Source organism: Perissodus microlepis, chromosome 12 (assembly GCF_051167445.1).
Source record: "Perissodus microlepis isolate ML-2025 ecotype Zambia chromosome 12, ASM5116744v1, whole genome shotgun sequence".
Classification (NCBI taxonomy): Eukaryota; Metazoa; Chordata; class Actinopteri; order Cichliformes; family Cichlidae; genus Perissodus; species Perissodus microlepis.
This window is the reverse complement of record NC_140472.1, coordinates 37,021,039-37,034,102: the sequence shown is the minus strand read 5'-3', so window position 1 is coordinate 37,034,102 and position 13,064 is coordinate 37,021,039. Positions and strand designations below refer to the sequence as shown.

Genomic DNA, 13,064 nt, shown 5'->3' with positions numbered 1-13,064 from the left:
ATAACAGTTTAATTTAAGCTTCACACTCTGTTTATTACAAACATTCAAACTGGACTCTTCTTAACAGCAACAGTGACATTCAGCAGTGCCGTCACTGACACACAAGACAACAATGAGTACACTACGCACTAACTAACCACTAACTACACAACACTACACACTAACTACACGCTAACCTTTAACTACACGCTAACTAATCACGAACTACACAACACTACACACTAACTACACGCTAACATTTAACTACACGCTAACTAATCACGAACTACACAACACTACACACTAACTACACACTAACTAACCTTTAACCACACAACACTATACACTAAATACATGCTAAGTAACCACTAACTACACTCATAACACGCATACATTCATAAGCTAGCATGAGCCTACAAGGATGGGGCTACATGCAGGGATGCTAGCGTTAGCCATGTTACCTTCAACGTGTTATATCAGGTCAGGCTAAGTCCACCTGTATCTAGTCACAGGATCAGGTCTCCATTTCACTGCCGTTTCTCTTCGTATGCATCATTTGTCCACGCTGTACATTTTCAGAGAGTGATAGGCAAGGCTTAATATCCAAGCAGCAGCACAAACACTTTAAAACATCTCCTTGGAAAAGTCGATCACAGCAAACAGCAACACGTAGCTAGCCTATGTGTCTCTAATCAATCAGACAGCTGCTTACGTTGCACTGCATGCTTAACTGGATTGGTTTTTCTCCAAGGACTAAAATAGCCACAGAAAGGGTAGATGGAAAAGCTAATCCATTAGCAAATTTAATAGTAAATTTAATAGTAAATACGATAGCAAATCTAGTAGCTAACAGGAAAAGGTAACTGTATAGAAAAGGAGCAGTGGGACCACCATTTATTGTATCATTAATTATTAATTCATGAAACGCTTTACTTGCTGGTGCTGTACATTACTGAGTTGAGTTTATGAAAACAAGTAATCATTTTGCTAACTTCTCTATTGGTCAGTGAGGACAAGCTCATAGTGCCCCCTGCTGTGCAGTTTCTGTAAGACAGGATTAATAGGAGGTGGAACGACTGTCTGTGGGTGTGGATACTCCTGACTTTGAACTTAAACACGAACAAATTGAAAAATTGTTTTACGTTAAATTCGATCTTTAATTATTTTATTCATTAAGACAATACTAAAGTACTCTTTATTTAATAATTTTATTTAAAAAACCATTTATGAATCATTAATCGCATACAGGATCCAGAGAAAAGAACTAAACTCAGTTTTTGTTCTTCATGTTTACTGAGCTGTATCTTTGCTACACATGTGACCACATGCAACTACTTATATACGAACACAGTGACAAAGACATTCCCACAAAGAGAATGGCGACTATGTCACCTGCCTTCTCCCTGAGATCAGCAGGAGGGCCCCCACTATCTATCCACACACCCTCCACCCCCTTTGTCCCACTCACTGTGATAAACCACATTTATGATGCTATCCTATATGTTTATAACTAAATGAAACAAAAGTGATATTAGCAAAACATGTGATCAACACATGAAGAAATTTCCATCACGATGGAATGACTGATTTATAAATACTGTTTTTATTTTTACACAAAACTATGAACTAAAAATGTTACTTATGTCTAAACAAATAAAAGAATTAAGGAATGAATTCATAAATTAATTTTCTCGTACAGATTTAATTCCACAATTAATTATTCTGAATTGGCTTTCATCAGAAAAACTGATCCGATTTAATAAAACCCAGACCATCAAACAGTTAATCAGTAACTCTCATCAGTAACTTTGATCAACAGAACAAAGAATTTGTGCTCTGTGATTGGAGGATTTTACTCTCTGCTGAAAAAAACAAACTCACATTCAAATATATTAAAACAGATTTATGTAGAAGTTTTTAATTGGTTTCACGTTTATTTTGAACTGAATTTAAAATAACTACACAGAACATGCAGCTGTCCACAAATAAAGAAATCAAACAAGAAAAATACTTTTTATTTATTGGTTTCTTTGTTTGAATCATTTCTGTTTTATAATTTAAATATAAACACATAAAGGTTCAGTCGAGTTGGGACACAAATGGGTACAAACAGGAAAATAAAATTAAATATTTAACTAAACAAAACTGAATCAAAGCATATAATAAAATTAAAAAATCAAAATTCAATTTTATTTACACAGCGCCAAATCACAACAGCAGTCGCCTCAAGGCGCTTTATATTGTACAGTAGATCGTACAATAATACATACAGAGAAAAACCCAACAATCATGTGACCCCCTATGAGCAAGCACTTTGGTGACAGTGGGAAGGAAAAACTCCCTTTTAACAGGAAACACCCAGTGCATCATGGGAATCCCCCGGCAGCCTATGTCTATTGCAGCATAACTAAGGGAGGATTCAGGGTCACCTGGTCCAGCCCTAACTACAGGGAGTGCAGAATTATTAGGCAAATGAGTATTTTGTCCACGTCATCCTCTTCATGCATGTTGTCTTACTCCAAGCTGTATAGGCTCGAAAGCCTACTACCAATTAAGCATATTAGGTGATGTGCATCTCTGTAATGAGAAGGGGTGTGGTCTAATGACATCAACACCCTATATCAGGTGTGCATAATTATTAGGCAACGTCCTTTCCTTTGGCAAAATGGGTCAAAAGAAGGACTTGACAGGCTCAGAAAAGTCAAAAATAGTGAGATATCTTGCAGAGGGATGCAGCAGTCTCAAAATTGCAAAGCTTCTGAAGCGTGATCATCGAACAATCAAGCGTTTCATTCAAAATAGTCAACAGGGTCGCAAGAAGCGTGTGGAAAAACCAAGGCGCAAAATAACTGCCCATGAACTGAGAAAAGTCAAGCGTGCAGCTGCCAAGATGCCACTTGCCACCAGTTTGGCCATATTTCAGAGCTGCAACATCACTGGAGTGCCCAAAAGCACAAGGTGTGCAATACTCAGAGACATGGCCAAGGTAAGAAAGGCTGAAAGATGACCACCACTGAACAAGACACACAAGCTGAAACGTCAAGACTGGGCCAAGAAATATCTCAAGACTGGTTTTTCTAAGGTTTTATGGACTGATGAAATGAGAGTGAGTCTTGATGGGCCAGATGGATGGGCCCGTGGCTGGATTGGTAAAGGGTAGAGAGCTCCAGTCCGACTAAGATGCCAGCAAGGTGGAGGTGGAGTACTGGTTTGGGCTGGTATCATCAAAGATGAGCTTGTGGGGCCTTTTCGGGTTGAGGATGGAGTCAAGCTCAACTCCCAGTCCTACTGCCAGTTTCTGGAAGACACCTTCTTCAAGCAGTGGTACAGGAAGAAGTCTGCATCCTTCAAGAAAAACATGATTTTCATGCAGGACAATGCTCCATCACACGCGTCCAAGTACTCCACAGCGTGGCTGGCAAGAAAGGGTATAAAAGAAGAAAAACTAATGACATGGCCACCTTGTTCACCTGATCTGAACCCCATTGAGAACCTGTGGTCCATCATCAAATGTGAGATTTACAAGGAGGGAAAACAGTACACCTCTCTGAACAGTGTCTGGGAGGCTGTGGTTGCTGCTGCACGCAATGTTGATGGTGAACAGATCAAAACACTGACAGAATCCATGGATGGCAGGCTTTTGAGTGTCCTTGCAAAGAAAGGTGGCTATATTGGTCGCTGATTTGTTTTTGTTTTGTTTTTGAATGTCAGAAATGTATATTTGTGAATGTGGAGATGTTATATTGGTTTCACTGGTAAAAATAGATAATTGAAATGGGTATATATTTGTTTTTTGTTAAGTTGCCTAATAATTCTGCACAGTAATAGTCACCTGCACACACAGATATCCCCCTAAAATAGCTAAAACTAAAAACAAACTAAAAACTACTTCCAAAAACATTCAGCTTTGATATTAATGAGTTTTTTGGGTTCATTGAGAACATGGTTGTTGTTCAATAATAAAATTATTCCTCAAAAATACAACTTGCCTAATAATTCTGCACTCCCTGTATATGCTTTAGCAAAAAGGAAAGTTTGAAGCCTAATCTTGAAAGTAGAGATAGTGTCTGTCTCCTGAATCCAAACTGGAAGCTGGTTCCACAGAAGAGGGGCCTGAAAACTGAAGGCTCTGCCTCCCATTCTACTTTTAAATACTCTAGGAACAACAAGTAGGCCTGCAGTGTGAGAGCGAAGTGCTCTAATAGGGTGATATGGTACTACAAGGTCATTAAGATCAGATGGGGCCTGATTATTTAAGACCTTGTATGTGAGGAGCAGGATTTTGAATTCTGGATTTAACAGGAAGCCAAAACAGGAGAAATCTGCTCTCTCTTTCTAGTCCCTGTCAGGACTCGTGCTGCAGCATTTTGGATTAACTGAAGGCTTTTCAGGGAGTTTTTAGGACTTCCTGATAATAATGAATTAAAGTCGTCCAGCCTGGAAGTAATAAATGCATGAACTAGTTTTTCAGCGTCACTCTGAGACAGGATATTTCTAACTTTAGAGATGTTGCACAACAACAAAATGAAGTTATTTTAAATGTAAAAACAATATAAATTAACTAAAGTTCAACTAAAATCACATGAAAGGTTTGATCAAACTTAATTTAATCAAACAATTTAATTAAAAAACACGATTCTCCTTCACCGCTGGTGGTTACCATGGCAACAGCAGAACGTGGCAGCTGATTGATGATAAAAACTACAAATGCTCCCATGATGCATTCTGTCTGTTTCAGAGATGGGGGTGCGCAGACAGAGCATGCCCAGTGCCTCCACTACCGACACACCCACCGCCAGAGTGACGGTGAGCTCTCTCTCCCTCACACACACACACACGCACACACTCCCTCTCTCTCTCTCTCTCTCTCTCTCTCTCTCTCTCTCTCTCTCCTGCTGAGATCAGCCTGTTGTTTCCATGGCAACAGGAGTTGAGCTGCTGTCAGCTGTAGATTAACTGACTGACTGACCCCACCTGCTGGTGGGATTTATCTCCACACCAAACTCCATTCGAATATCTGTGAATTTAACATCGCTCATTGATCACAGCAGCTAATACGGCTTCACCCGATTTCTTCTTCAGGGTTTTCTGTCTCGCAGGTTGAAGCAGTCTCTGCGTCGGACTCGATCTCAGCCCAAACTGTCTCGTCACAGCAGCTTAAAGACCGGGCAGATCAATGCAGCTGACACTAGGTAACAGTCAGTTACCCAGAATTCCACTGGGGTCACTTACTTTGTTGTACAAGTACAGCCTGTCAGTTTAATGTCATGTGACTGATCCTGTGTTGTGAGTAAACCTGCTATAAATTACAGCGTGCTATAACAGTGAAGACCACAGATCTCTGTCTGTCAGGATCCTGGGTCTCCTGACCCAGTGTTGAGTTTCTTCTTTGTTGCCCCGGTTTATTCTAGTGTAGTGTCGTAGTTTGGGTTTCTTGTATTCTGTTTAGTTTTCTGAGTATTTAGTAGCTGCCCTCTGTGCCTCCTTTATGTTGGTCTCTGTGTTTCTTAGTTGCTCTGTCTCCCCTGTCAGCTGCATCCCCTAGTCAAGTCCGCGTTTCTGTGTTACATTTCCTGTTTTACTTTGAAGGTTTGTGTCCTACGTGAATGTATTGTGTTTCGCTTCCCTTGGCTCTCGTTGTGTCTGTTTCTCCCACCTGTGCTCCCCTTCTGTGTCTCATTCCCCTCGTTATTTCCCAGTGTATTTAAGCCCTGTGTTTCTCTGTGTCAGTGTTGGGATCTCCCTCATGCTGTGTGTTTCTCCCTGCGGCTTTGTGTGTGTTTTGTTAGAGTCTTCCCAGTTTAGGTTTTGATGAGATTTCTGTTCAGCAATAAAAGCTGCCATTTTGAGTTTAAGTTTCGCCTCAGTTGAGTCTGCATTTTTGGTCCTTTTCCTGCCTGCACACAGCCGTTCCATGACACTGTCGGTTTATGACCAGCTGAGTATTCAGCATGGTGCGGCAGCGCGCAGGTCTCTGAGTTTGTCAAGATTTAATCTGAGCTGTTTTATTGCAGTAATAAACTACAGTTTGTTCCCAAGTGAAATCCTGTATGCTTTGAAATTTCCTCTTGTGGAGTGCCAGTAAGGACACAGAGTACCAAATCCCCAAAACTCGATGTGCAGCATGATGAGGCTCGTATCCCTAACTTCACGGCTCAAAGGAACCTACGGTGAAAATTCATGATGCTGCTGCAGTTCACGAAAGTTTTAACAATCCAACCTTATTACTAACTCGGCAATCAGACACAGTCCTCTATTCTAGGTTTTATATAAGAGGATTGCATTTAATACTTGGATGAAAATCCTCTGCTGCCAGTGACTGTATCAGGTACCCATGGACCACATGCTGGTTCCTCCTTGAGATGCTCTGCAGGTCACTGTAGTTTGTATTAAATCCCTGAAAATCTGGTCAGCTGACCTAAGATCAGCTGACTGACTTTAAGAGTATCTCATTTGTTGGGTTGTTTTGCAGTTTGCTTTGGCTCCATACCCACAGAGCACAGCGCTGTCATCAGTAACCACCAAAGAGCAGCTTCCTTGCAGCCGGACATGCCCACGCCATGATGCTGCCGCCATCATGTTAGACAAATGGATGCTTTAGACCATCATCTTTTCTCTCCATCATACAACTTTCTCTCAACTTCATGTGCACAAACACATCTTTAGATGCCACTGGCCTGTAGGTGTAAACAGACTGCAGAGTCCTGGCCTGATGAGGTGGCTCTTCTGTGTTGTGCCATCCTCTTAGCCAGAGGCTGTTTGGTTTCCCCGATGTATAAATCCTGGCAATCCTCCTGCACTTAACAGCGTACACTATGTTACTCTGTTTGTGTCGGGGGACCCGATCCTTGGGCTGGACCAGTTTTTGGCGCAGCGTGTTTTGGGGTTTAAAAGCCACAGAGACCCGGTGTTTAGAAAAAATGCATCTCAACTGCTCCGATACTCCTGACACGTACGGGATCACTACAGGTTTTTGCTTGGGCAGCGGTTGTCCTTCTCTCCTGGATCAGCTGGAGCTTTCTTTAGGTGTCTTTCCAGCTTTGACAAAAGTCCAGCTGGGATAACCACATTTACTCAGGGCCTTCTTCATGTGATGTTCTTCTGCCTCCCTGGCTGCTGTGTCTGTGGGGATGGTGTTCGCTCTGTGTAGCGTCCTGATGACACCCAGTTTGTGCTCCAGTGGATGACGAGAGTCAAACCTTAAATACTGATCCGTATGTGTAGGTTTACGGTACACGTCAGCTTTTAGATGTCCCCCATTACTGATGGAAATCTCACAGTCTAAGAAGGCTAACCTGCCACTGTTCATATCCTCCCTGGTGAATTTGATGTGTTGGTCCACCAAGTTAATGTGGAACGTCCTGAGATTTGATTTTCACCCAGGTGTCATCCACATATCTGAACCAATGACTTGGTGGTGTTCCAGGGTAGGATAGCAAAGCCCTCTTTTCCACTTCTTCCATGTACAAATTGGCCTCGATAATAATAATAATAATAATAATAATAATACATTTTATTTATAGGCGCCTTTCAGACCCTCAAGGTCACCTTACAGTAACACGATGGGTGAAACTGGGGAGCCCACGGCACACCCATGTTTCTGCCTGTAGAACTGACCCTTGTATGTGAAGTAGGTGGAGTGAAGACACAGTTCAAACACACTTGGTGGATGCTGAGAGCGGTCCTGTTGCTGAGGTTGGGGTCATCCTGTAATCTCTTACGAACTAACTCCAACCCTTCCGTGACTGGGATGCAAGTGACAAGAGATGTAACGTCGTACGAGACCATGGTTTCATCTGCCTCCATGATGACATCTCTCACCTTCTCAACAAAATCCAGGGTGTTCTGGATGTGATGTTCAGAGCTGCCCACCAGCAGGTTGAGGATCGAAGCCAGAAACTCGGAGATGTTATAGGTGACTGAGTTGATCATGCAGACAATCGGTCTTAAAGGTGCACCCTGTTTATGTATCTTCAGTAAACCATACAGACTTGGTGTAGCCTGTGGTATGAGGTCCGGTCGATAGCCTTGTCTTGTTCTAACTGCTTCAGACAGTCTATCACCCTCTTCCTGTAGCAACTTCCTGGGTCTCGTTTCAGGGGCTCATAAGTGTTTTTGTCATTGAGCAGTGACAACATGCTAGCTTCAGTCATTGTGCAGATATACTGTTTATGAGGTTTAGTCAGCTGAGTCTGAAGGAGTCACCTGATGATGATGAAACGTTTCTCCCACTGAAAACGTCCAGGTGAACAGAATCAACCTTTGGGATGTACCTACCTGGATGACCGAGTGTGCATCAAGCCTTTGTTAGATGTATTAAAGTGTGTTCTTCCTGAGTGCACCTAGAGGTTTGCACCTTGTTGTAAACTCTCTGTCTCTTGGTTTACAGCTTCCCAGCGATGCTCCTGCCATGTTCCTGACCTGGCTTATGTTTCCAACCATTTTAATAAATCTGTCATCATCCACTCTTCTGAGCTGCTCACTGCTCTCATTGTTGTTTCTGCTCTCTGATTATTTTATTCTTGTATTATCAGCTTAGTGATGGCCTCCTTCACTGACATCTTTCATGTCGTGCTTACAGTTAATGGTTATATCAACTCTGTTATCTGTTATCAGCTTCATTAGTCCCGGAATGATGAGGGAACAGGCTTCACCTTTCAGGCAGGTGACAGTCCAGTGCCTTTGGGGATTGTGTGTAAACATGTTCCTGAAGTATTAAAACCAAACTTTTATGAACGCCTGAGTTAAAGCTGGGCGCGAGCGTATGCAGCAGCGTCTGAGCGGCTGCGTGTGGAGGTTGGTGTTGATATAAAACCGGGGAGAGATGCGGCGTTTGATTCCTGCCTCGATGACACGAAATGGAAAATTCCACTTTCTGCTGCAGACAGGAAGTGTGTGCATACAGGACCAGAGAAGAAGAAGCTCAGAGCAGCTGCAATAAAACGCGTGTAACCGCAGCCTGTTTAACACATCAACACGTATCGTACATGTGCGCTGCTGGGGGGGGGGGGCACCCCTGACAGGCCAGCAGAGGAGACAAGGAGGATAAAGAGGAGCAGAGAGGGAGGAAGTAGGGCAGCCTCACTGCAGGGGAGGGGCAAGAGCTGACAGACGAGAGGGGTGAGTCACATAGAGACAGACAGAGAGAGAGAGAGTGAGGAAGGGGAGGGAGGGCTGAAGCTGTGAAGCATCAGAAACAGCAAACACACACAGACAGACAGACAGGTTCATCCACACAGCATCAGCAGCTTCTCCATCTTCCTCCTCCTCTTCCTCCTGCTCGCTGCTGAAGGAGGACATGAATCTATAGCTGTCTCCTCCTCCTCCTCCTCAGCAGGATGCTCGGTGAGTGTCTTTGATCCTCTTTGTCCTCCGATCAGAAAAATGTGCTGCAGTGGATTTCTGCTTTGTGTGTGTGTGTGTGTGTGTGTTGGGGAAGTGCGTGCATACTGCCGTCTTCCACCTGATTTGCATTTCCATGCATGATGCGTTTCTGTGTGTGTGTGTGTGTTAGCATGGCTGCAATCTGCACATAGCTAGCGTGCTATGCTGTGTTCCTGTGTGTAGCACGCAGCATAGCAAGGTTACACACTGACACACACAGACATGCAGCATTAGCCATATAACCAGCTTGTTAAGACAAGATGACGAGCTAACCGAGCAACACACACGTCCTGCTGTGTGTGTATGAAAAGCTAAAGAGGGTCATCATCATCATCATGTTTATCATCAGTTCAATTCAATTTTATTTACACAGCGCCAAATCACAACAACAGTCGCCTCAAGGCGCTTTATATTGTAAGGTAGACCCTACAATAATACATACAGAGAAAAACCCAACAATCATATGACCCCCTATGAGCAAGCACTTTGGCGACAGTGGGAAGGAAAAACTCCCTTTTAACAGGAAGAAACCTCCAGCAGAACCAGGCTCAGGGAGGGGCGGGGCCATCTGCTGTGATTGGTTGGGGAGAGAGAAGGAAGACAGGATAAAGACATGCTGTGGAAGAGAGACAGAGATTAATAACAAGTATGACTCAGTGCAGAGAGGTCTGTTAACACATAGTGAGTGAAGAAGAAACACCCAATGCATCATGGGAATCCCCGGCAGCCTACGTCTATTGCAGCATAACTAAGGGAGGATTCAGGGTCACCTGGTCCAGCCCTAACTATATGCTTTAGCAAAAAGGAAAGTTTGAAGCCTAATCTTGAAAGTAGAGATAGTGTCTGTCTCCTGAATCCAAACTGGAAGCTGGTTCCACAGAAGAGGGGCCTGAAAACTGAAGGCTCTGCCTCCCATTCTACTTTTAAATACTCTAGCAACAACAAGTAGGCCTGCAGTGTGAGAGCGAAGTGCTCTAATAGGGTGATATGGTGCTACAAGGTCATTAAGATAAGATGGGGCCTGATTATTTAAGACCTTGTATGTGAGGAGCAGGATTTTGAATCCTGGATTTAACAGGGAGCCAATCATCATCATCATCATCATCACTGCTTAGTGTTGACCTGTCCACCTCAGACACTGACAGGCTGCGGTGCCTTAAACCTGCAGTCCAGCAGGGGGAGACTCTGCTGTGATTTGTTAGGAGTGAGGAAATGAGCCCAGCTGTTATTCAGGTCTCATTGGATAAAAAGTGATGGTTGTCATGGAAGCGAAGGTCCAGTCACAGTCTGAGAGGAGCGGGAAGCGGGGGGAGGGTTCAGGGGAGGTGGCGTGCAGTGGATCGGACGCTGTGATGGAAATATCGTCACACAGTTTCAGTTCAACGTACCAAATCACAGCATTGCCGTGATGTCATTCACTGGTTAGTGATGCCTCCATGTTCATGTTTCCAGAGGTGCTAATGCTAATGCTAGCAGAATCGTTTAGCAAGAGTGACATCAAATCAAATTGCACAGCCTTCATGAATGGTCTGTTAGTACAGTAACCTCACAGCAGCCATATTATTGTCAAAAAGGCCACGCCCCTAAGTTGCAGACTAAAACGTTTGAGTTATAACAACATGCTTTCCTGTGCATGAAGGAGGAAGTTTGAGTATCAAGCTGTAAACATGTTTATTTCAACATGGCAGTTTGTAGGGACTGACTCACTGCTGCCTCTGCTGCATGGCAGAGGAACTGCAGGTGTGTGGACGAGTGCATTTGGCTCTCAGTGTCCAAATACACCAAAACTACTGGATGGGGTGTTTGAGGTGAGAGGAGGTCTGTCCATCGGACGGTCGGCTGCTGGTCATCGTTCGTACTTCCTGTTGTCGTGTTTACGTCTGTCAGTGATCAGACTCTGACCGTGTCTGTTCACACTGACTCTGTAAGCTCTGCAGCCTCTCCCTGAACTGTGACACATTTGCACATGATAAATAAATAAATGTTGTGGAGAAGCCGAGATCAGCTTTGTTTTCTGCATCGGGGTTAATCAGGTCGGCGCGTGGTGGCTGCCTCCCTGCGCGCTCCGCCAGAGCTGCTGTGGTTGTGTTCGGTCTGGAGGACGGGGAGCTGGGTTTCTGCCTGTTAACGGCTCCGTGGAGGAGTGAGTTATGTAACGAATGGAGGCCTGTGTGGTGGAGACGTGCAGAGGTCTGCTCGCTCAGTGATGAACGTGGCCTCAGAGGCTGGCGGAGCATCGAGGCACCGCAACGGGATCTTTCCCAGAGGTGCCCTTTGTTTTAATTCTCGGGCTTTACGAGGGCAGCTGTGCATGATTCATAGCTCAGAATGATCCTTATTCATACTCAGCCTCCATCCTCTGCCTGAAAAACCCTTCCCTAAAATGCCACTTTCTTCTGAGGGGCAGCACCTCAGACCCATTTCAGAGCATCAGACATGAAGTCCAGGTGTGCCAATGAGGAACATCATCTCACGATGCAACAGGAAGCACCAAGCCCAGCATGACATCTGTACATGTAATCACATGTGCTGCAGCAAAGTTTGGAAGCAGATGAAATGACTCTGGCTGAATATGAATCCTGAGCTTTTATTCCATCACTGGCTCGTACATTTGTTTCTAACGCCGCGTCACACTGTAATACTTCAGAACCGCCTTCTTTTATTAAATGTAACTTTACTTTATGACACCTCAAATGTCTTGAAAAGTATCAAACTGATTGGCTTGTGCTGAACCAATCAGAGGTCCTGATTAGGTTCTCCTTGACATCCTGAGCTTCAGCCCGACAGTTGTTTCAGCTCCACCTTGCTCTACAGCTCCAGGTGAACCTGATCACACTCGCTGCATCACTCGGTCTCTGTTGTCAGATCCAAGTCAAATCTCATGTTCATTTTTCACAGTGTAGATCACCTTCTTTGTGTCCCTGGAGACGTCCAGGAGACGTCCTAGACTTCTCTGACAGTCCAGGTTTGGGATCCATGCCTCTGGAAACTTGATGAGTGCGTCTTCCTGTCCTGTTAGTAATCACACTGTGTATGTTTGTTTCAGGTGTGTGATGCGTCGGCTGCGTTGCGGTAGCCAGGAGTCGTTGCTAAGCACTGGCTGTGTATCGTCTCTCGAGCTCAGGATGGACCAATCAGTGATTATTAAGCCGGTTCACTCATCCCTGCTGGGACAGGACTACTGCTTCGAGGTGATGCAAACAACACACACAAACTGCAGCACTCCCAAAACCGAGGTGTCCCAACACAATCATTCACATACTGCTCTGTGCCTGCCTATTACACCAGCCTATTAATCAACCAAAGACCCAGACTGACTTTTAATTCATTTGAAAGCCTGATGCTTAGCCTTGCCCATCCCAGCTGTAAAACTCAGAAACCAGTCTTACTTGTTATCATCTATCGTCCACCTGGGCCTTACACAGAGTTTCTGTCTGATTTCTCAGACTTTATATCTGATTTAGTTCTGAGCTCAAATAAAATAATTATTGTGGGTGATTTTAACATCCATGTAGATGCTAAAAATGACAGCCTCAACATGGCATTTAATCTGTTATTAGACTCAATTGGCTTCTCTCAAAATGTTAAAGAACCCACCCACCACTTTAATCACACTCTAGATCTTGTTTTAACATATGGCATAGAAACTGAACATTTAACAGTGTTTCCTGAAAACCCTCTCCTGTCTGATCATTTCCTGA

At 44.0% G+C, this 13,064-nt stretch overlaps 1 protein-coding gene across 3 annotated transcripts in view; it reads left to right on the top strand.

The window, feature by feature from the left end:
* Positions 1-13,064, top strand: part of LOC146376977 (disabled homolog 2-interacting protein-like) — a 29,744-nt gene that overhangs the window by 3,397 nt on the left and 13,283 nt on the right. For 2 of the 3 annotated variants that reach the window (XM_084947434.1, XM_084947433.1), the window contains exons 4-6: positions 4,718-4,785; positions 5,062-5,171; positions 12,410-12,554. In XM_084947434.1, the coding sequence (XP_084803560.1) occupies positions 4,718-4,785; positions 5,062-5,171; positions 12,410-12,554 (323 nt within the window). Of the gene's footprint in view, positions 1-4,717; positions 4,786-5,061; positions 5,172-8,792; positions 9,325-12,409; positions 12,555-13,064 lie in introns of those variants that run through there. The other variant, XM_084947435.1, reaches the window with a different exon arrangement.